The sequence below is a fragment of the Sugiyamaella lignohabitans genome, chromosome C, assembly GCF_001640025.1.
Source record: "Sugiyamaella lignohabitans strain CBS 10342 chromosome C, complete sequence".
Taxonomy (NCBI): domain Eukaryota; kingdom Fungi; phylum Ascomycota; class Dipodascomycetes; order Dipodascales; family Trichomonascaceae; genus Sugiyamaella; species Sugiyamaella lignohabitans.
The window spans coordinates 1436343-1460287 of NC_031671.1; the positions used below are offsets into that span (position 1 = coordinate 1436343).

Below are 23945 nucleotides of genomic sequence, written 5' to 3' on the forward strand. Positions count from 1 at the left end.
TGAAAAACTTTTTTGACCACACGCCTCCTGCGGATGGGCTCCGCCCAGACCTGATGTGTGCTCGCTTCGCAAGCTTCTGCCCCTCTTACTAAGATCATTTTGCCTTTACTAAGGTCACTTTTCTGGTGTGAAAAAAAAAAAACCACCCAAGGCTTTGACACTTAGCAAACAAAAAATGAAAGTCCCCGAGATTCAACCCTCGAACATGAATTTCTTTTTTCTTTTTTCAAAATGCCCACCTCAAACCTATCAAAATTGATACTCCGCCCACTACAAACACCTCTGGACTCCTCGGACCGCTCGCGAAGGGAGCACAACCGGGTCTGGGCGGAGCCCAGCCGGAAGCACACCTCACATATCACGTGACATGAGGAGAACAGGCACGTGAACTAGCGTAAAAGGAGGGGAGACTGGCCACACGAGACCAGGCTGGATTTGGCATGTCCGAGTCGGAAAAGCTAGTAGATTTCGTTTCTGAATAAAGTACCCCTGAATTTCGATCTGCAGGGGGAATTAATCAAGTTCACGAACTAGAGAAAAGTTGGCGACATCGGCGGTGTTGGAGTTTTCCAGTGGGCTGATAGCCGGCAGGTGGTGTGTGTCATGTCTTACTTAGCATGACGTAGTAAACAGCTTCTAGTGCTTTCTACAGTCAGCGTATTATGTAAGCCACAATAGGTGGTGCTGCTAAAAGTTCCAACCTATGCATCGCTTATTGTAATACCCGTGCCGGTGCCAGTTACAGATACCCCAGTTAAGGGGCCTGTCGAAAAACATAAATAGACTCGATAGTCTCTATATTGCTATAGTAAGAGTACTGAAAAATCACTTCAAAAATCACTTGAAAAATCAGAGAATTGAAATCACAATGGCCTTCGATCAAAAACTCAAGTTGTTCTACCTTCCTGGTGCCTGTTCTTTGAACCCTCACATTATCCTCCATGAAGCCAAGTTCCCAAACGTTGAGTATGTCAAGGTTGGCAGAAACGACAAGGGTCAATTCACCGTCGGCAATGAATTGTTGACTGATGTCAATCCCAAGGGCCGTGTTCCTGCCTTGGTTCTTGAGAACGGTCACGTTATGACTGAAGGTTCCATTATCGTTCAATACTTGGCCTCTTTGGCTCCTGAGGCTAAGTTGCTTCCTCAAGAAGGTCAATCCAAGTGGGATGCTCTTGAGCTTCTTAATTTCTGTGCCAGTGACTTGCACAAGTCTGTTGGTACTTTGTTCAAGCCTTATGCCAGCGACGAGTTCAAGCAGGCTCACAAGGCTGGTGAAGTCGCTAGAAACTTGAAGTACATCAACGAACTCCTCTCCAAGAACGAATACCTCTTTGGCTCTGAGTTCACTGCCATTGATTCTTATGCCTACACCTGTACCAGATGGGCTGTTAACTTGAAGGTTGACTTCTCCGAGTACCCCAACATCACTGCCTGGCAAAAGAGAATGGAGGCTAGACCCTCTGTTAAAAAGGCTCTTGAGGAGGAAGGCATTCCTCTCTTGTTCCCATAAATCTGTATTTATTAATAAAAATAGTGTACTATGTGTGACCCACCAAATCTATAGAAATCTCAACGCTGCTGTCAGACTCAAAACTAGGAGTTTAGATAGATTGTACTATATCTATGATAGCAACTCCAGAAGTTGACAGGAACGCTATTCTGGAGTAAAACCCAGAAGTACTAGGAAATATAGGAGCTATTATGGTACTGCTTCCGTAATAGGGAACAGAAGCAACAATAGAAGTAGACAAAAAATAAATGAATTAATATATAAATCTCATAATTCGTAATCAGATCTATCAACCTTTCTATATTACCATGCATATTTAGCAATTAAGCTGTTGGGGAAGCTTCTGACAAGGGCCTTTCTGATCTCGTCAACTGCCAAGATAGACAGAGCCAAGGGAATAGGAATAAGCCAGAACTCAATGGGTACTGGAGTGGTGCCGAACAAACTTTGCAGACCAGGAACCTCGGTGACGAAGATGGCAGTAATCAAGCCCAAAAGAGCACCCACAAACAAAAATGGATTTCTTCTCTCTTTGCGAATAGGGTCGGCTTGGAAAATGCTCTGACGACGGTTACGAACTGACAGAAGATTACCCCATTGGAGAATGACCAAGGTAACAAAGTAAACACATTGACCAGTGTTATTGAATGCCACTAGTTCAGCTTGAGTGTAGCCATGGAATCCTTCAGAATACTTTTCAAAAGCAAAGAAGAGGTCCCTCATGGGAATGTGAGCGTATTTCCACATGTAGAAGAAGAACATGGAATGGGCAATGATTGTTTCCATAATACCAATGAAGAGATACGATTGTAGGTAGATCTTAAAGTTAATTAAATGGTCCTTTTTGTGGTTACGAGGAGGGAGAGAAAGAAGATCAAACTCCTCTTTCTCCATAACAAGCGATAAACATTGGAATAAGTCGGTAAAAACACAAATAATAATCATCAAGAAGGAACTCAGAGGTAATGGAACACCGAAGAAAACATTTACAATCACAGGCCAAATCTCAGACCAACTACCAGCAGGAAGCAAATAACTGATAACCTTTTGTAAGTTCTGGAAAACAAGTCTACCGAGACGAATACCATCAACAATAGACGAGAAACTACCCATAAGAATCAAATCGGCAGCTTCAAGAGCCACATCACTACCATTGACAACGGCGATACCAACGTTAGCAGCCTTCAAAGAGGGAGCATCATTAACACCATCACCGGACACTGCAACAACTTCGTCTCTAGCCTTGAAAGACTCGACAATCTTCAGCTTCTGTTCAGGGGTAGTTCTGGAAAACACAATCTCCTCATAACAACAGATAATATTCCAGTGATCTTCTGTAGCAGCCTCCAAATCACGTCCTTCCAAAACCAAACTGCTAACTCTAAACTCTTCTCTACTCCAAGTAGCACCCTCACCAGCAGCTTGAACACGGTTTTCAATATCGGCAAAAGTCTCGGGATCACGCTGGGTGGTAATAATACCAACTTGTCTAGCAATAGCAACTGCAGTAAGACGGAAATCACCTGTGACCATGAAGAAACGAGAACCAGCTCGTCGACACTCTGACACAGTATGGGGAATATCCGATCTAGGAGGATCAATAATGCCTAGTAAACCAATGATTGTCAAATCGCTGAAACAGTTGGCAACAAGCTCTTCAGCAAAGCCATTGGAAGCGGGGTAGCCAACGGGAGAATATTGTCTGGTGCAAACGGCAATCACTCTTTGACCCTGGGAAGACCATGATTCTTGCAAATGAACAATGTTCTGCCTCGTCTCAGGATCCAACTCTTTGACACACTGGTCAGCCACTGAGTAGTAACTAGTACAGGACTTGAGGATCACGTCTGGTGCACCCTTGCAGAAGATGGTCAGTTCGTCAGACTTCTGATCAATATCTCTGTAAAGCGTCATCATCCACTTGTTGGTAGAGTTGAAAGGAATTGAAAACACTTGCTCAAGGTTTTCATGTGTCGAAGCAGACAAGGAAGAGGCGAAACGAAGAGCTGCGCCATCAGTAGCATTACCGATAATAGTTCGCTCAGAAATAGGTAATCCCAAAGTAGTCTGGTCATAGCTAGCATCGTTACACAGTAAAGAGGCTTGGTGCATTTTATTCATGGCAATATCTGATCGAATATCAACTCTAAGTGCCTCGTCGACCGTCATATCACTATCAGCAAATCCGACAGACTGGACAAACATTTTGTTCTCAGTAAGAGTACCAGTTTTATCTGAACACAAGACAGTGATGACACCAAGAGTTTCAACGGTTGACAACGACTTGGGAAGGATATTCTTGTCCTTCATACGACGTGCCACAAGAGACAAAGTTAAAGTGACTGCAACAGGCATACCCTCGGGGATAAAAGCAACAACACATCCCATACAGTTGACCAAGATACCAGCAACATTGATAAAGGCAAAGTGATCCTTACGAAGCCAAGCAGCCCAGGTAATGAGAATAATAACGACTAAGGTGACAGTGAGACAGATGATGATGAGGACAAAACGATTGATTTCTTTTTGGATAAGAGTAGTAGTAGCCTTTTTGTTGGAGGTAAGAGTTGAAATACGGCCAATAACAGTCCTGTGTCCAGTAAGAAGAACCAAACATTTGGCTTTACCGTTGGTAACATGGGTTCCCATGAGAGCAATGTTGTGGGCTTCCAGAAAAGTGTCGTCAACAACCTCCGAGGTACCAGCAATCTCTTCGGACTCACCAGTGAGAAGAGCTCTGTCAAATTTCAAATCATCTGAAGCGTCGATGATACGCATATCAGCAGGGACTTTGTTACCAGAAGAAAGAATGACGATATCACCAACCACTAACTCAGAGGCAGGTTTACTGACATGCTCTCCATCACGGATAACAACACATTCAGCAGGCAAAAGATCAAGAATAGAGTTCATGACCTTACTGGTAGACCAATCCTCAAGGGCAGAAAACAAAGCCTGAAGAAGAATAACGATAAGGATAAGGACAGCGAGAGCAAGATTAGTAGCAGAAGGAGGGTTACTAAGAGGGGGTCTCCAACAAATAAAGAAAATAATTACACCGACCCACAGAACGGAACAAAAGCCTCCGAAAACATAGTTGAATAATTTCCAGAAATAATTTGGCTTCTTTTGGGTTAAAGTATTTGGACCGTCACGTTGTAATCTCTTGGCGGCAGAATCACTGTCGAGACCTCTTGATTCATCTACGTTAAAAGACTGACATAGAATACTGGCTTCCTTGGTTTGGAAATCAATCTTTTCGAAATATTCTTCATCTTCAGCGTCCTTAGACTTTTTAGGAGAATAATTGTCAGAGTGATAGGACTCGGCAACCTGAAGAGACAGAGTTCTGTATGCAATTACAAGATTTGGATCTTGAGTAGGAGCAGCACTACTGGTATTTCCTCTGTGAGGGGGCTCAATATCGTATGTAATTTTATCACTCATGATAGAGGGGGGGGGGCAGCTGTTCAAATTAGAACGCGGTGAGAGTTGGCTTGATACCTAAAGAGCGGTGCTTGAAAGCAGAGGAACGACGATAATACAGTTAGTTGGACTTTTTGTTCGACTATAAAAATTTTTGAGAAACGGTGACCATCTATGGCCTTATATAGCTGGCGCGATACGAATACCGTCTTCAGTGCCCTGAGGATAAAACCTCCCTTGACAATTGGCTAATTAAAAAAAATAAAATAAAATCACAACTAAAAAGGGCCGTGGTAACAGCACTGTTGGTACCACACACCCAAACGTGTACAAACCCGCACGTCAATACCATTGTCCACACACGCACACAGTATAATATGGCATGCCAAATAGCTCCCTGCCCCGATTTTGCACTCTAAAACATCCCCTCCCCACCAGCAAAAAACCTGTACCTCGTTTCCAAAAGCAAATGTAAGATCTAGTGTTCGCCGCTTTTTCTTAGCCTGTTTGGCGTGCACGTTGATAACGGGGATATGTTAACATATACAAACATATGCACCACATGCATGAACCGAACATGAAATGACAAAAAAACAAATTTAGATCAACCTAGCCTCTGGCACTGAAGAATTTTCTGTCTTTAATCAATACAGGTGCGCGTCTGTCAGAGTTATACCATGAAGAGATTAATTACAATCATGGAAGGGTCTACCGTACTGTCCCCCGTCTGGTCATCACATTTGTGACAATGCAAGTTTACATAGTGATTAGAAGGAAGCACACACGCAATGACAGAGCATTGCTAGAACAAGTGCTAGTGTAATCTTTAGGCAAGGCTACAACAAATGCCAGAGTAAGTTGGTTCAATTAATTGATTAATCCATAGCTACAACATAGTATTCTCCAACGGTAGGCTGCAAGGAGAAGGAACACTCGCAGCAATAAGGTGCATATAGGACCTTTAGGTCATTACAATCTGTAGTCTAAAGTGTAAAGTGTCATGCGACATATGATGTGATAAACTCAGTTTCACATAGACACAGGCAAATCTGAAGCAACTCCAACGGTCAGGTTACATTGACAACGGCAATTCAACGGGCAATGCCAAGGCCAACGGCGCCAGCCAACAACACGTTTTCATTGACTACAGGTAAATTATAAGAGTTGGCAGGATAATATTTTCGCAACAAGAACCAGATCTTATGATGGGCATGTCATTTGAATTCTCCTAGAAGCTCTTGCATCTCTAGGGTAATCTCCCATGCATTGTGTACATCGAGGCTCGGTAACCTGCACAAACTCGGGATGGGTTAACTAGCTATAGTAGTCGATCTCATGCAGAGGGATTTAAATTTTCATGCCCCTGAATAGGAGACGGCGATCATTGCTTTTGCGTGCATGAGCAGAGTTTGCCCGCTCGGTCAGTTTGAGGGATTTTGTTCAAGGCGAGAATGGCCGCTCAGACGGCCCAGAGTAAGCAGTCTGATTTCAGAATACTGCTGGGCTACCGTAATAGCTAGCAATCTACTGGTGAAACAGCCGTCTCAAATGGGATTGGGTGTGTAAACGCGAACGAGGCGATGCATTTGCGGCATGATCCTACTACGGGCTTGACTACTTGGGACGAAAAGGGTACGAGCAGGGGGTAAAGCATGATATGGGATGACATTGTAGGACGAGTGGGCACTTTGGCGGGTATTTTGGCGGAAAGATGTTCTATTTGGGCAGGTGCCGTATGTAACCAGACCAGACATTTGGAGTGTATTACGTAGGGCGGGCTTGCCTGGGCAAAATGAACACCCTAAATGAGTGGCATCAAAAGCGTGAATAAAGTGTACACCCATATTGGCGACACCTTCTTTCTAAACCGGCGACAAATTACGATATATGTCAGAGCAACTATCGAGTACTATCGAATATTAACGGAAATGAGACTGATGGAATTCAGTGTCATGGACAATATACCCTAGCTAATTCAAATTGTGTAAAAAGCTATATAAAATACAATAAATGAGATCTCCTGGGAACTAAACTTTAAATAAGATAAGGTACGTAGCGATAGACAGTCAAAGTCGTAATGCGGTAGAGTGTCAAACTACGAGAAATTTAGACTTCTATATCAACATGTTCTGGGGGATAGTCCTTGTCAACAGCAACGTCTAGCCATTCATTAAAACACTGTTCATCATATCGAACAAAAATCCCTCAAAATATTTCGTGTTTCACCACTCGATGTATGACGCCATGATAGCCGCTTTGGATGCTTAACAGTAAGTGATTTAACAAGGCAGGTAGATAACGCTAGAAAAGAGAGAGCCCGAGGCTCAAGCATGTGCTACCATACCCGGGCGGACATGTTACTGGTATGTGATCGTGACCTGATAGTCGCTCTAAAGCCGGTCATCAAAATACTTGTTTTTAGATCATAAATTACTTGATTCTAAAGTAAAAATGTAACAAGCTATAGGGAAAGTCATGGTCAATATCTTGATAGTAGATTTTTTATGAGAGTATAAATAAGCCGAAAACATCCCATGGCTGTCCTGGGAAAGTATTTTTCTTGCACACTCGCATCGTTCGATCGACTGGCCCTTAGTTAAGTGATCATGAAATAGCACTGGGCCGCCATGCGGGAAACGATAGCCAATCACACCCGCTATAACAGCTTTGCCGTAATTATAGAGGGGGCTACCTGCAATTATCAAATACAGAAACAGGGCAACGGCATTCTGCTTTTATTCCATAGTAATATTACTGTGGCTTCAAGAAAAGCTTTCTTAGTGGGTATGACAGCCTAGAACTGTATGCAAGCAAACTTTCTTAAAAGCTTTACTTTTTTCTTTATTTATTTTTCTGTCTACTTTTATAGCCATTATTACCGCTCGACTCGCTTCAACATTATATACTAAATGTAAACCAAAAGAAATTTTTATTACGACTCTAATACATCTTTGTGCTGGTCGCTCTAAGGGACTTGTTAGTAGTATAACTAGGATTTTATCCGGTAACCTTGAATGATTTTATTCCTTTTACAATGTTCTTAGCATATGTTTTGCTTACTGGAGACGCCTATAATTGTCGTTAGTAACTAATAAGAGCGAAGTAGCGAGTATGTATGCTCCGCTCATCATTCTTTGGTCTATCAACTTATTCACTTGAGAACTGGTGCTTGAACCACGGTATCAAAGCTCTTAGCATTCCATGATCGCTATGAGGGATCAGTGAAATCATTTATGTCCATACTTACAACATGGTGTTCAGCAATTTCCTTCTAGCTATCCTAGTTCTCTGCAATTATATTACCTTTCTTTGACCTAGCAAGCAATAGCAAGACGATACTTGATCCGTGACTTAATATTTAGGAGCCATCTCTAGAAATTAACACATTTTCTTCTCGGGGCCAATTTATCTCCAAAATCCTTCAGGCAGCTATCGTTTGGTTCATCTTGATTTAGATTTTGTCGCCCGAACTAAGGAGTTCTTTTATTTAATTCTAAAGTTAGCAGTTCCATTTGGCGAAATTGGGTTGCTTGTATGAGACACATTATTTCTCTCTTGCCGAGTGTTTCATGTTCACCACATCTCGGGCAACCATTTATTCTATCGATGACAGAGATTTGGTACTAATCACATTTGAATTGTAAACTATGGACCAGTTCTTGTCCATTTTACTCTGAGCATCCTAACACTTGTGACGATGGTGAGACAGCCCGAGGAAAAGGTTGGAGTCATCCCGGCGAAGGGTTAACTTTTTTCAATTCTCGCGATGACATTGTCAGCAAAAGAATGGAACCATCCTGGCTAAGATCTATTATTTTTCTCTTTAACTTCACTTCAACCCAGACTCCACACTTGAAAGTGATAACCTCATCAGAAGGGATGAACCCAGAGAAGAGCAGTCTCTTTCTCCTTATCTTCAATCCGGACTCCAAACCAGGACGCACAAATTATAGCATGTCATTTATTAAATAGTAATTATCGTAGCAATTTATACATAAGATCGTTCAGGTCGTAATAGCGTCTCAAAAGACGATGAAGTTATCCCATATGTTTCTTCTCGGTCCATTTCTTCATTAATGATTTATTTGCCAGTGCATTCGCTGCAGCAGCTTGCTCAGCTAGCTTCTTGTTACTTCCCCTGCCTTCCCCCATCAGATCACTTCCCATGACCACTTTGGAGTAGAACTCAGACCCAGATACCGTCGTGGTGTAAATAGGTTTCCATTTTGCAGAAGAGATCTTAGCGTAAAGTTCTGCTTTTTTACTGTTCGCTTGGCCTGGAACTTCGGAATAGGAAGCCGATAAATCAGAAAACTCATCTGTTAAACCAGTATCTGATATAGTATCTGGACTGGACAACTCTGCGTCTGGCAATTGCGGTTTATTTTTCTTTCCGCCGATAGGAGCAACAGTTCTCGGAGACTGGCGCCTTATCTCAGAATATTTCTCTATTGCAGGTGAATTTTTTAAAGCCATCATAGCAGCAAGAAGTCCAGCACTTCGAATGCTTTTACCTGTGCCTACACCAATAACCTCGTTATTAATCCTGCACTCAACAGTGTATTCACGTTCATTTCCATGGCCGCGTTCAAGAACAGGCACGTACTCGGGATTCATATCATGACTTCCAATTTGTACGTACAACAAATTCTTGGCATCCTTGTCAATTGGCTCTGCTGCATTTCTATCTTTGCTCGCCCTCGAAAGACTAGGTCGGAAGAGGTCACTAAGCCATTGGTTGACAACTTTGGGACCAAGTTGAGGATCAAGATAGACACCAGCAATATACGCCTCAAAAGTATCAGCTATGACCTTGGAGTTGGTTGGTTCATTTTTGCCCTTGTCGGTTTTAAGCTTTTTATCAAGCCCATACATGGTAGCCCATTCACCAATAGTATCATTCTTTACCAGCATCACACGCATCGTTGTAAGTACACCTTCACTTGCATCAGGAAAAACCTCATATACAAGATTACTAGCTACGAAATTTAGTACAGCATCACCCATGAACTCCAGTCGTTCGTTATGAACCCCGAGGATCTCGGCAGGACTGAGGTAACTTCTATCAACAGCAGACTTATGAGTAAATACTTGGTTCTCAAGACCTTTGTCGACTATTTCAGGAAGCGAAGGCGGCCAGACTTTCTTAGCAGAAACTGGAGCCTCATCATTACCATCTTCCACCTCCTTCAATTTCTTTTCCTTCTTGGCAAGTTTCGCACGTTTGTAGGTATATGGCTCAATATCAAAGTCAGGTATGTTAGGTCTTGAGGCAGGATCTGAGTCGTGAGAGGATTCTGAAACTAAGTCGTAAAATAGTCGTGGAAGTTTATTATTGCAGTCTTCAAGCTTGATTTTCTTGGCAAGTTGAATTCTTTTCTGGCCTAGCAGATTTTGGATCTCAACTGCTTGACCTGAAGTACCAGTGCTAGCTTCCCTGACTGCTTTAGGATCAATCAACCCTGGGCAGACCTCCAAAATAGTTTTCAGATGCTTCTGAATGCTGACCATGGCATAATCCAGTGCGATTAAATCAGTCAATTTGATATTTTCCGAAGTTTCTGAAGATACGTCATTGGGGCTGTTACCTCCAGAGATGGTTTCCAGGCCTCTCTTTCCCATTATTGGCGGTATTCTAACGAAGAAAATGGGATATCAAAACTAGGACCCTGTAAACTTTCAAAACAAAATATAAATGTAAATGCTTTAACTTTTAATAAAAACTAAAAAGGAGGCACCACAAATGCCAATGCCAGCAAGATCGATATTGTTATAAACCGCTCTGTAGCTAAAGCTTGTCGATAGATCACCGATTTGAGGCCGTTCTTTATTCCAAACGAACGATATCTTAAACGCTGCAATTGGACCCTATATTTTTTTGATAGATATTACCAAAATGATTATTCTCTTCCAGATCACTTACAAAAGTGAATTAGAAGTGTCTACCAAGAAACTAGATGAAGTAAAAAATAAACACTGATATTCCTCAGATCAATTAATCTTCCGGGGTTTTAGCGCCGCACGTCTCTAGATGTTCATGGCTTGAACTGGCATGTGCTCCTTCCCACGCCTTCTCGAAACTACCGGTTGTGCAATCATGAATCGAATCATTTTATCAGCCATTGTGCTGATATTTTCTCTACTGAGCGTACATGGATACACCCTTCGAGGATCTATTGCTGGTGCGCCAACAGCCAATCTATTTCCGTTGACAGCATCAGACATTACCTCTACGAAGATAATTCTTCGTAATAGAGACACTTTGTCAGTTTCTGAGGCTTATTTACAATCTGCCAAGGGAGATTTCACATTCAACAATGTAGTTGAGGGATCATATATTCTTTCTTTGCAAAGTCTGCCATTGATCACCCCTTACTCATATCGCGTTGACATTCGACCTGGCGAAGTTGAGGTACATCAGGTAGTCGCTGGTCATGATATCAATACGGATCTGGGTCCTCGCGTATCATATCCAATTGTCATTGATCAGATTTCGCGACCCAAATACACAGTTGAAAGAGAAGCGTTTAGTCTTATCAATATGGTCAAGAGTCCAATGATGCTTATGAGTTTAGGCTCTCTCGTCATGGTGTTCTTACTGCCAAAGATGGCTGCTAATATCGACCCGGAAACCGTACAACAACTCCAGGACACACAAAAGTCACGAAATGAGGTGGTTGACAAGGTTTCAAACTTTGATATGGCATCATATCTTGCTGGAAAATCTCAGTAATATCAAATAAATTAATAAAAGTACATAATACAGTTTTACAAGCCTACCGATAGTCTTATACTTCACTACCGGTCAGCATTCGACTTTGCTGACGCTAGCAGACTGTCGAGACTCGATTGGAATTGCTCACGATCTTTTTCATCAGGTGGCACAGCCTCTTCAAAACGTCTTCGTTTGCGTCCAGCAGGCTCCGAGTGAGATTCTGAACCTGTGGGAATATTATAAGTACGTTGACGGCCCATAAATCCAGGCTCAGCACCCGTACCTGACTCTTCAAGTACCTGAAACAATTGTTTTGGTCGGGATGATGCGCTTGTTTCTGGAACAACTGTAGGTCTATCTTCATCATCATCATCTTCGTCCTCACCGTACTCACCCTCCGGAGCCTCGCCGTCCAATTCTCTGGCATTCCGCTTGGATTTTCGCAGTTCAAACCCGGATGTTTCAGCTGCACGATCCGCTGCCGCTGCTGTATCCTCATCAACGTAGCCCTGTCCTTCTTCGTCATCCTCCTCTTCCTCTTCTTCTTCCTCTCCTTCCTCCTCGTCCTCTTCTTCCTCTTCCTCTTCATCATCGATTATTTGTCCCCATGGTCGCTTCTCTACAGGAACAGCTAGATTGCTAGTTGACTTTTTCTCAGAGTCAACAGAGGCAGTCAAGTTTCCACCATATAATGGAGCACCATTGCTGTCTAATGGTGCTCGTCCCCAACCACCAGGCTGGAAACCCCATTGAGCACCTGGGGGAATTGGTGCATTGAGACCCGGAATTTTTAACCCAGGAAAACTAGGCGGTGGACCATATCTTTGCATTGACAAAAGCCATGGTGGTGGAGCTCCAGGAGGTATATTTAGTGCCTGCTTCAACCTCTGGGAAAGTCTACCTGGTCTGTATTTTGAAAAATCCAACTCGTTTTCTTTGCCTTCGTAGTATACATCACCTATGCCCAGTAGCTTAGGTTTTGTTTGAAATTTAAAAAATGCATTGTGTAGCTTTTGATAGTCGATATCCAGTCGGCCCATTTTGGGCTGTACTCGCTCTCTAGTTTTTTGTCTTAACGTGGACTCATCTTCTTTGAGAGCATCTCTCATATCCATGATTCCAGTATCTTTGATGAAATCCGGTAGCTCAAAAGGGTCTCTCATAAGTCCTCGCTTCGTTGATAAAAACTCTTTCTTTAGCTGCCAGTGTTCAGGAACAGGAACAACGCCTCGACTGGTTTTTAGTTGAACAACTAGGTCGGGGTCTGTAGAATCTGCATCATACCATTCAACAAGCTCAGGGAAACGGGCATGCGATTTGAGCAGTGCCAAAGGAATTTTTCTCATTTGTTTCAACTTTTTCTTCGTCAATTCTTTTGATTGGTGTTTCCCATCCTGTAAGTTGTCTTGGTCATCTTCATCATCTGAAATATCTTCGCCATCATCACTGTAGAACACTTGACCCTCCTCATCCTCGCTGCCAGCATTTTTGCTCTTTTCAGGGACGTTTTCTTCTGTGTAGAATTTGTCGAAAATAAATTTATATTGAGCAAATCGCGGGTCATTAAGAGACTGGTCGATTTCTGAATCAAATATATTTGTTAGCGCTGGTCGTTCTCTCGTGCTATGTTCGTTGGCTGATATATCGTCATCCAGCCTCATATGATCTGTTTGGCTGTCTACTTCGCCAGTGTTTTCGCTATCGGCAATCCCATTTTGCTTCCCATTGGTCTCTGGATAATGTTCTAATCCATTTTCTTCGTTAGTAGGTTGCACTTCACTTTTTGCTGGAATTTCCGCCTCGGTCGATGTAGCGCGAGGAGTAACTACTGTTGCCTTCTTAGCCTTTGCTCGTTCTCTTCGGATCTGGTTCTTAGTCTTTCGAGGCTTTTTCACGCCTCCATCAGTTAACTCGGCCATTGGTGCCGACAAATCTATACAGTCACTTGTGGAGCAGTGATACTTTTCAGAAGTAGCAGTTAATCTGGTTTGCATGCATATTCTGCAAGTATTCTACTAACGGTATGTGTTTGGCACCCTGAGGTACGGTTAAGCTCTAGGAATGATCTTGTCGAGCTGAGAAGTTCTATTGCTAAAATATGGAACCAGTGAGTGCTTCAAGATAGATATTATTGTGACTGTGCTCATATCAACTTTTTTCTGGTCTGAAAGGAGCGTGCTGACTGCTCTATGGAGTTCTCCTATAGAAATGAAGCTACGCTTTACTTTTAGTGATTCCTCTGGCCCTGTTTGAGCCAAATCCCAAATCCCGAATGCCAAAATGATATTAGGACTTCCAAGTATGTTATATACCCTCAAGATTTGTAGCTGTGCTCGATTGCATTTTACGGGGCCGTTGCAACGCTCTTCCATTATCTAGAGCAAAGAATGTTAAATCATATGAAAGTGTTAAAGACACAGACAATCTCTTGATCTCATATCTTGCTAATTTATTATTCTATAAAAATCAATATGTATCACTGTGATTTTGATGATTTTCACTATTGTATTAGTACTCTATAGTGAATTGGTCCTTATGGGCCCTGCAGAAGGTCGATCCCCACGAATGCATTTGCAATTAAGAGTGTAATGACAACGGTATATAGGAAGGATAATAATTTTTCTCTATATCTAATCAATCGCTAGTATATCTATTCGAGTATAGTACCAAATTTTCTCGCCTCAATGGAACCAGTATGACCCTGATTCTTGCCATATGAGCAAGAAATGGTGACACATCAGGACTCTCGTAGGATGGTTGAGCCAAACATCTGGGGGCTCGATTCGAGCAGGGGTAAATCATTAGTTTTGGATATTAACAAAATTATTTGGAGAATACCTTAAATATAGGACCCTCGTAAGAAACTACCTACACCCTTTAATTCCCAGCCGTGCTGGCCCTATTAGGGATTTTCAGGGGTAACTAGATTGCATACCTTTCGCGCGGTTAATACAAGATCCCTGGCCCATTCCGTCCAATTAAACGCTTTAAACACAGTAATAAGCACATTTTTGAATTTTCTGCTTCAGTTATGTCCTGATACGACTCGTTGTGTTAGAGATTTAAATACCCCTAGGCTCTAGGAGTTCGAAGTACAGTGGCTACCTCAGGCAGTTCCACCTCACCTTTCTTCTCCTCAAATGATCCTCTATAGACACCGATTGAGCCGGTTTTATATTGGTATGGAACAATCCAACCTGCGATGCGTGCTTTTTCAAAACATCTCAGGTTTTAGACCCTGAGTACCTCGAACATGCAATCGCATATCTTAGAAGAAGGGAGAAGTATCGAAACAATAAATATCTTTAAATACGGGAGTCGGGTCCTCTAAACGATTAAATAAAACTCCCTGGAATTACAGCCATGTGATCAGACTTCTCTGAATTCTCGGAAACGGAAGGCTCTGCAGGTTGCGCGTCATCTGTGGCTGGTGCAGGGCCTTCTTCAATCGATAAACCGGACTGCCTTTGCGAGCTGGCCATTGTATCAGTTATCGAATCTTCTAAACGGTCAAGACTGTGTGTGATACTAGAGACTGTAAAGTTAGCTTTGCATAAAATATGGCAATAGAATCGACATAAATAAAAGACAGCAGGTGGTCTGTTCTATGAATTGGGGAAGACTTACCTTGTGTAAGAATATCTTTTTCAACGCTTATGACTTTTTGTAGCTTGTGACATAGTTAGAACAGAGACGTTACAATAATACTCTGGTAGTCCGAGTATTCTTGTCCTAATAACAGTCCTTACTTACCAGTTCCTGGAGCATCTTTTCTATATCTCTACCAATCTCGTGTGCTGGAGGGGTGATAGTGGTTGAAGATTCTAAGCTATTAGCAGTCTCTGTACCAATCTTTGGAGTTGCATTTCCACTTGCGATCTTGGGAGACTGAATGGCTGCAACCAAGGAGTCAGTATTCAACGGTGGAGAAGACATTAGGGTGTAAGTGCGTGAATGCCAAATATAGTCTGCTTTAATATGATGCTAAAATGAAATCAAACTTTTCCAATGAAATAAGGTCGAAGCCGGTGATTTCCTTAAATGAGCTGAAACCTAGCATTTAATTCTGTTTCATGTGGTTCTCCAAAGCTACATCTATAAGTGTAACGCTATTTTGGCAGGCTCGCTTCTCTCGTTTATAGAATATTACGTAGGTCGCGATTTCCCCGTACCACTACAGGCCTACAGGTTCGCGTACTAGGATCAACTGACTTCTTCTGCTGTATTGGTATTTTGTTTCTAGTTCGCTAATCAGGGGTTTTATTGGAGCTAAACTGTCATTCTTTGGTCAGACCGTTTCTTCGTTTTGTTCTTACCTTGATTTTAAACTCCCTCGAGGAATGACACTCATCTGTTCCTCTTAAACAATTGTAATATTGTTTCCTTCATTGCATCTACCAATCATGGTTCTCACCAAATTATTAAACTTGAGTCAAGAAATACGTCCCTACAGCCAGGTTTCACATTCAAAAATGTGGACAGAAGTGCTAAAAAGATATTATAATCATTCATATCCAGTATTGCGTCGCTGTCCCAGCACTCGTTGCCACTACAGCATTAAGAATCCAATTGAGAGATCCAAATCCCCATTATTCAATTCTCAGCGTCGTTTATTAAGTACCGCTTCACAACTACAACAGCCCGCCAAAACGGGTCAAGCTAAAAGTGTTTTAAGTATAGGTGGAACCGCGACAAAGTCACCGAGAGCAAGAACAATTCAGTCAGCTGCCACAGCCTCTGCTACGTCAGCTGCCTTGGGATCTCCACATCATGATCTGAAATCATATATCAGATACACAAACTGTAACAACGTGAATCAAAAATCAACAGTATTCAGAGGCACTTTGTACGAGTATTCTGTACAACATATACTCATGAGTCACTTGAAATTCAAAGGAGTAGTGAGATCAGGACGTGCTGGCGATAAAGGAGTCGATCTCCTTGGGAATTGGAAAAAGTTGCTTGCTCTTGTTCAGTGCAAATCTTCCACTGTAAAGACTGGAGCTCGGCTGTTTAGGGAAATGGCTGGCGTGTATAATATCTTTGTGGCTGGTTCGAAAGACGAAGGAAAAGCTGTCATTATAATAGCTTCGCCAGCCTCTATCACTTCACATGGCATGCGAGAGTTTCTTCAGCTCTCAATTCCAATTATTTATTGCAAAATCGACTACACAGTCCCCCTCTACAACTTCGAGACATCTGACTATGATTTAGGGAGTTTAGCTGACGGCTCGGCTCTTCAAAGCATTCTGTACAATGACGAGGCAGCAAAGCTCTTGGCAAAACACGGTCTCAAGATCAGCCAGCAGTATACGCTTGACTCTAGTCCCCCAGTAGTTCCCTCATCGGTGTCCTCTGCCTCAGTTAAAACTTCCATCAAGGCTTCAGTATCTTCAGCATAGTGTACATAGATTATAAATTCATCTGGCATTGTCTTCGGCGGCTGGGGCTGTGCCCCAGACCCCGTTGCTCCTGCTTCGCAGAAGTTACGTCGGGTAGTGATAATTGAATCTTGGCCGGTTTGAGATGTGAGATCTAAGTTGGGATCGGCACTTTTATTTTTGAGCTTATGCGGGGTTGACGCAGGGTGCTAACCTTAGCAGGATATTTAAAGTGGCTGGCACTTTTCTTGCCTTTATCAGCAAACAAGATCTATACAAAGGAACTGTTATCAAGCCGAAAAAACGAACTCCTGCTAGTATATAAGAAAATAGAGATCATAAAATTAATAAATAAAGAAGGTCATAAATATGCGTAATCAGGATATTTTAACTGTTCTCAGCTGATATGCCACTAGGCAGTCAAATGCCCAGTCAAGCATGTGTTAGTAGAGATATGAATGGTCCTTTCTTAGAGGACCACACGAAGGAGAACGAGTGGAGACATAAATAAGGTCGACGACCATATCAGGCAGTTCTCAAATGAGCTTTCTTCGAAAAACAAAATAATCAAGAAGCACAAATTAAAGAAATCAAAGTATCAAAATATCAAATGAAAGCGGTAGAAAGTACCAAAAGGGTCTGAAATGGTTTCAATAAGTTCTGAACCATGCTCAAGAGAGTGTCTAAATAAATCAAAAGAAAGTCGTCCAGCGGATCATCATGGGCAATTTGGAAAAAATGGCTTACTGAGCTAATGTCTCGTTTTCATAAACGCTCTGGAGTTGTCTCGAAGTTGATGAAGATGTGTCGATAGGCTTGGTATCTAAACTTGCCCAGCCATCGGGAAACACCACATAGCATAAACTGGACCCCAGTATTGACGAAGCCTCGGCCACCCCAAACATCTCTTTGAACTTTTTCTGGCAAGCTGTAGCAGGAATACGTTTGTTTCTTTCCCGCGAAACTTCATCAGAGATATACTTCCATTTAGCTCGCTCGCCAGCTTCCAGAAGGTCTTTCAGACAATCAATGTCTTCAGCATTCCAGTCGACCCGTCGGTTGATAACCAATTCATAGTGCATACGCACTTCCTCCTCGGTCTCCAATCCAGCCACTCGAGCTATCTCAGAAAGTGGTTTACCTTGCTTGTATAAAGACAAGATTACACTGTCTCTGTCTATGCTGTGGGATTTAGCAGACCGTCTTCGTCTATGACTTCTGTATGCAGCGGCTGCTGATGAAGCTGCTAAGCTCGATGAAGAACCGCCTGGTGTTGAAGCAGCTGTTGACGATGATGTATTTGCCTTCATTGGAGACAATGAGGTTGTTGAAGACCTCCTCCGATGATGATGTGTCTGGCCATAGGAGGAAGATTGATCCCGAGCAGAACTATCGCCAAGTGATAGCTCAGCAGTAGCAGTTGTAATAGATGCAGATGGTCGGTGAGGACTAGGATTTCGATTTGACGAACCAGTGTTTACTTGGCGATTACTCGAGTCCACTGAAAGGTCTGGCTTTATTAGAATGGAAGCCAGTGAAGATGATGATTTATGTCCTCTTCTGGAGCTAGACCCACTAGGACCAGGATTGGCTGATGATTGTGTGGTGGGCTGATACAAATTGTAGGGAGACGTTGGATCGAAACCAGAGTTAACACCCTCATTAGGTGGCAAAGGTGGAAAAGTGAACCCATATGGAGCAGCGGTAGATGATACAAGGAGAGATGGGTTGGATGAGTTCGATGAGACTCCCATGGAATGAGAATGACCAGTGGCATTGGCATTCGTTGCAGAATTGTTGGTGTCGGAAGCATCAGTGTCGACACCAGCTACCGCACCCACGTCACCAGATCCATGGCCATTGTTTCCTCCCGAAACTAGCTGGTAAGCAGAAGAGCCCGCAGAACTTGGAATTAAATCCTCGTTACCAGGATATGAAGCAGACCCAACAGGTCCGGCTAGATAATTTCCCACCCCGGATGAGCCTCCTAATACAGGGTTCCTAGTACCAGTGGAAGGGAAATTACCTAGCGGACTAGTCATTCCAGGATGAGTCGAAGAAGCGGATGATGATGATGCTGAAGACTGGTCTATCGAATGACCAGGGAGTCCATTAAAAGAAGCCAATGGCGAGTTTGAGTCATGATTGGTAGGGTATGGATTGGTGGCAGCAGCTGTATGTTGATATAAGCTAGAATATGAGGACGAGTACATAGCGATGGAATGAACTAGTGACGATATCAGCGGAGAGTCTGCAGTGATTTGTTGTGGTGACTGCAAGTGGTTTTACCTTTGTGCAGTGATTTTAGTGATTGCAGAATCTACAAAGAGGATTAGAATACAGTAGCAATTAGCGTCAATGTTTATTGTCTTTGAGGAGCTGTTGGTAGTATAATTGCTTCAGATAGAGAGGGGTGATATGCGGTGATGTGGTGACAAAAGTGTCTCTAATGTTTTGTTTCTGTTTCTCTTTTGGGGATGTTTGACTCAATTGAACAGGAATGTCCCTTGACACGGGTGCTGAAATGGCTGGTTGTTTTATTTCTTTCTTTCCTTCTTTCTTTTATTGGTGTCTCGAGTGAATTCGTCTAATGACAGAGGCAAAATAATTTATGTCTGAGACGCAGTTCCAATAAGTCGTTGCAGAATATTGGGGTAAGATATAATAATGTGATATGTCAAAAAAATTATTGAAACTGTCATGGAAAGAATAGGCTGGTAATAATGGTAGCCTACTAAACATAAGCATATATTGTTTGATGTCTAAATGCTGATATGGAGGCACCAGCAGCAATTGGTAACAACTCCGTTGCCGTTCTTAGTAGTGGTTTGTATCTGTGGAAGTTTAGGAAAATGATTCCAAAAGTTAAAAAACCCAGTCTAGAGCTGGCTGAATAATATTTTGGCCTTCAAAAGGTTACAGTACACAGTTGGGTTCGAAGGTTGGTTACTCCAAATGATCTTTGGGTTCCAAGTTTAAACTTTTTGACTTTGACTATGTTTTAAATTGCTTTTTCTTTTTTGTGAGAGATCTGGCCCCTCGTCTTCTCCAGATTAACGTTTCTAGGATCCCTCAAGTTGAGTCAAGCTTGATTCAAATTTGGTTAAAATTTGGGCGACACAAACAACAGGCGTTCTACGCCTGATGGAAAAAATATTCGCCAAATCGAACAATCAAGACGGGGATGAGAGATCGTGTAGTCGATGAGCAGCAGGGCTTATAATATGAATAAAAACAAGCCCAAAAGCCGATAATTGTTTTTATTTTATTAAATTCCAAGCTGATAAATGTAGAATGGAGATGACAAGAATGGGTAAACCAGCGGCAGAAGCAGCAGCAGTAGCGGCAGTACTAGTAGTGGCGGCGGTGGGCGATACACAGGATTTATTATTTATTATTACTGTGATGAGTGTTAGTTTAGCCGATTAGCGACAGCCTGCAGGACCTATAGATATGGGTTTGGTTTGACGATATCAAATCGTGACTACAGGTCCGGTCGGGATCTCACTAGTCTGCAGCCAGGCAGGCTGTCTGGGTGATCAGGGTGTAAGTTGTTTTTATTTTTTTTTTTTGACGTGAGGCGAAGCGAGGCAAAGCGAGGTAACGCAAGATCATGTAAGGTAAAGAAAAACCCTCTAAATATGCTGAAAGGACGGATGCAATAAGTGCCAATGGATTTGGATATGGATATGTAAACGGTATCGGAATGAACTAGTGAATGCGAAAACGAAAATGTACCCTGCTAGATCGCTGCTGAATGAATATCTTTTGGCCAATAGGTCAAGGTGATACAAAAGTGTCAGACTGTAATACCGGAATTCTATACCAAAATGCCAATCGAACAACAACTAACTATAGCCACAACCAGCCTGCTTATTACCTGTTTATCAGCTAGCTTCCTAACAACCTATCAACAACCCAGTCAACCAACTAGTCAATAAATCAATAAACAACCTACTAACCACCCAGCCAAGTAACCAATTAACCAATCAACCACCCTATCAATAACCAGCAATTCATTAGCGAACAATATTAATTCCCTATCCCGTCAACCAATAGCTTAATCCTCTCATTCTCTACTCACCGCTGTGCGCCAAATGGAAACCAAATGATGTATCAAGTTGGCAGGGCCAAATAGAAATCTAGATATGTCTCATAAAAGCTGTACAGGCTTCAGCTGAGCATTATACACACATGTTTACTCAGGACAACCAAGTCAGCGCTTTGCTTTTGCTGCTGATTTCTAGCTTGTGCTGTTTGTTTTGGCATGGGGTGAGAGAAGTGTGTGCTACTATTCCGTACACAATTATATGCAGATACACGTACATGCACAAACTGCAGCACCTGCAGCTCAACAACAACAGAGGGTGCACTGGTTGTGCGTTAAATCTCCGGTTGTCGCCGCGACCACTGTGCAGCAAGGGGTTGATCGCCAGGTTTGGTGCCTATTACTGACTCGTACTGGTTAGCAGCTTGTATTGTTATGAGACTAAGTCAGTACGTGAGATCTAACCGCTGCCCCTGAATCGGCAGCAAGATCTATCAGTAAATTAATAGTTCCTACTTTATTTCCGGCTCTCGTGACTGTAACTACCGCAACCTGTCAGTACCGTTCAGAAAAAAAAGAATTCGTAGAACCGGGTAATTAGTTAGTCGGCCTCGGAATATTTGAGTATATCCTCTCTATCTTTCTATCTCAGGCTAAATTTTCCTTCTTCTAGCAACCGCATATATCCAGTTTGCTTTGCTTTTTATTAGATATGAACCTGTAACGACTTCAGATTCTGATTAGCCTTTGTACTACAATGGAGCCACCGTTGCTTCTCATGTCTCTCAGCTATGTCTCAATCAATCGCAAGAAACCTAATTCTGTATCGGACAACTGACTACCCCGTTTCTGATACTGCCGCTGTTTCTGCTTGGTCAGCATGTTTTCAGATGGATCTCAAATCTGATCGGTGGACACTCACGATCGTCCGTCCAGCCTTGTTCATCACCATGGCCCACCGACCCACGATACGATTACGATGTATGGGTGTTTGACGATTGAGATCCGAGTTCAGAACGGAACCGCAAGCAGTTTCGGCATTATGATAGCCGACGGCAATCACCGACCCAGCAAATCGGATGCAACCCGGATCCTTCACCCACCGGCCTACACGAACGTACTTTCTTCTGGACAGCATTTGCGATTGCTGTCAGCTTTCATAGATATGGACGTTTGCCGTGCATGCGCCCAGAGTGGGGCACTTATTGCAGCCGGAAAAGTCAACAAATCCAGGGCATGATCGCCTGCACCCTGCAGTGTTCCGTCTGCAATCGAACCCTCCACAAAACGGAGCAATCACGCCCGGAAAGCACTCAACTCCGCCGGACTTGCCTTACGGGGGTAGACCGGCTGCCTCCGGCGGCTGGGGCTCTGCCCCAGACCCCGTGGCTCCTCTCGCTTCGCTCGAGTCGTTTTACGTGGGGATGCCAGTCTGGAGTGATTTCAACTTTGTTCGCTATCAATTGAAGTATCAGGTTCAGATCACTCAATTGTTTAAGCGGTTGGTCCCCAGTTGCCGACTCGAGCGAAGCGAGAGATGCCACGGGGTCTGGGGCAAAGCCCCAGCCGCTGAAGGCATCTCCGCCACCCCGGTACCAGTTCTAGGGATAGCAGTTGTTGCCAATCCAATCAGAGGTGCAAGAGATCGGGTGGTAACATCGGCCGGCCGTTGTGGTTCTATCAGTCAGGGGGAACTCAATTGCGGGTATAAGTTGCCCGTACGAATACGCGATTCATGCACACCGTCCCATTGTTAACGGGTATCTAAGGGCCTGTCAAGGGTACTTGTCGTTTAGGTGTCAATTGTTGTCTCCAAGTGGACCCTTCTGCAGTACAGGTGAGTTCCAACGATGTCATGCTATGCTATGCGGTAGTTAACATTCCCTGAATGGGTGCTAGCCAGCCATCGGGCCGTCAACTGCTACAGCCACTTTCGCTTAGCATCCGTCCCATTCTTCTAGCTCAACTATGAAGGCAGTATGGTTGAATTGGGTAACCAAGCAAAGTGCATGGAAGGCTCAGGCCACTGTCCTGTTCCAGCCAGCTGGTAGTGGACTGAGACATGGGCGGCTGGCATGGATAAGTTGCGACTAACTGGTACTGTTCCACGTAGGTGGTAGAGTATGGGCACGTATGTCCTTATTACTCTTTAGATAGGGACGAGGAGATCTCGGTTTTCGGGTGACTACATCATCGGCTGCTGGCTGAGTATCAGCAATATATGGTTCATATAAACAGACAATCCATTAGCCAGTCGGCTATATTTTATTTTAGTGATTTAAAGTAAGACAACTGATCGGGAAAGGAGACAAAATTCCTCGATGGGAGAAAAAATTAGAAGTCATAATTACAGTTTCTGGCTCTTATAAGATACTGATTTGATATTATAGTGTTGGACATGTCTAACAATTTTCAGGGGAACATGATACTTAAAACAGCAGAAACGCCTAACCACAATCAATTGATAGTATCACGTGATGAATATATATAATGAAGTGAGTGCGAGAAATAAAATTGGCTAATAAATAAAGTTAATTGGATGATGAATTTGAATGATTTGTCATATTCAATTTTGTCACTCTGGCTCAAGTTGATAAGAGAAATAGTGTGTTTGTTCACAAAACTTCAGTTTAAACTCGGATGAAATATAGTCTAAATTACACTGAGGGAGCGCGCACGCGGCTTAAATTTCACTTCTCGATCTTCAAATCTCCTCACCATGTAATACCAATAATATAATAATCATACACAACACAAGATGCTTGCCAGGGACGAAAATACTTCCAAAGCTCTTGGAGACAAGACACTACAAAAACTGAAAAATGTAAGTCAACTCCAAAGACTCTGAGTCCCATATTATAA

General features: G+C 42.8%; 7 protein-coding genes across 7 annotated transcripts; 3 read left to right on the forward strand and 4 right to left on the reverse strand.

The window, feature by feature from the left end:
* Positions 1–868: 868 nt before the first annotated feature.
* Positions 869–1513, forward strand: GST1 (glutathione S-transferase; the record flags this gene model as incomplete). Its single annotated transcript, XM_018881207.1, has 1 exon — positions 869–1513. The coding sequence occupies one exon, from the start codon at positions 869–871 to the stop codon at positions 1511–1513; it is 645 nt and encodes a 214-aa protein (XP_018733820.1).
* A 303-nt stretch (positions 1514–1816) lies between these two features.
* On the reverse strand, positions 1817–4960 carry PMR1 (Ca(2+)/Mn(2+)-transporting P-type ATPase PMR1; the record flags this gene model as incomplete). Its single annotated transcript, XM_018881209.1, has 1 exon — positions 1817–4960. The coding sequence occupies one exon, from the start codon at positions 4958–4960 to the stop codon at positions 1817–1819; it is 3144 nt and encodes a 1047-aa protein (XP_018733821.1).
* A 4017-nt stretch (positions 4961–8977) lies between these two features.
* Positions 8978–10561, reverse strand: RNT1 (Rnt1p; the record flags this gene model as incomplete). The annotated part of the gene is made up of 1 exon (XM_018881210.1): positions 8978–10561. The coding sequence occupies one exon, from the start codon at positions 10559–10561 to the stop codon at positions 8978–8980; it is 1584 nt and encodes a 527-aa protein (XP_018733822.1).
* A 475-nt stretch (positions 10562–11036) lies between these two features.
* Positions 11037–11672, forward strand: AWJ20_4152 (uncharacterized protein; the record flags this gene model as incomplete). Its single annotated transcript, XM_018881211.1, has 1 exon — positions 11037–11672. The coding sequence occupies one exon, from the start codon at positions 11037–11039 to the stop codon at positions 11670–11672; it is 636 nt and encodes a 211-aa protein (XP_018733823.1).
* A 65-nt stretch (positions 11673–11737) lies between these two features.
* On the reverse strand, positions 11738–13648 carry CUS1 (Cus1p; the record flags this gene model as incomplete). Its single annotated transcript, XM_018881212.1, has 1 exon — positions 11738–13648. The coding sequence occupies one exon, from the start codon at positions 13646–13648 to the stop codon at positions 11738–11740; it is 1911 nt and encodes a 636-aa protein (XP_018733824.1).
* Positions 13649–16057: 2409 nt separating this feature from the next.
* RRG7 (Rrg7p) lies at positions 16058–17056 on the forward strand (the record flags this gene model as incomplete). Its single annotated transcript, XM_018881213.1, has 1 exon — positions 16058–17056. One exon carries the CDS (start codon positions 16058–16060, stop codon positions 17054–17056), a length of 999 nt encoding a protein of 332 aa, XP_018733825.1.
* A 722-nt stretch (positions 17057–17778) lies between these two features.
* On the reverse strand, positions 17779–19248 carry AAF1 (adhesion and aggregation factor; the record flags this gene model as incomplete). Its single annotated transcript, XM_018881214.1, has 1 exon — positions 17779–19248. One exon carries the CDS (start codon positions 19246–19248, stop codon positions 17779–17781), a length of 1470 nt encoding a protein of 489 aa, XP_018733826.1.
* Positions 19249–23945: the final 4697 nt, after the last annotated feature.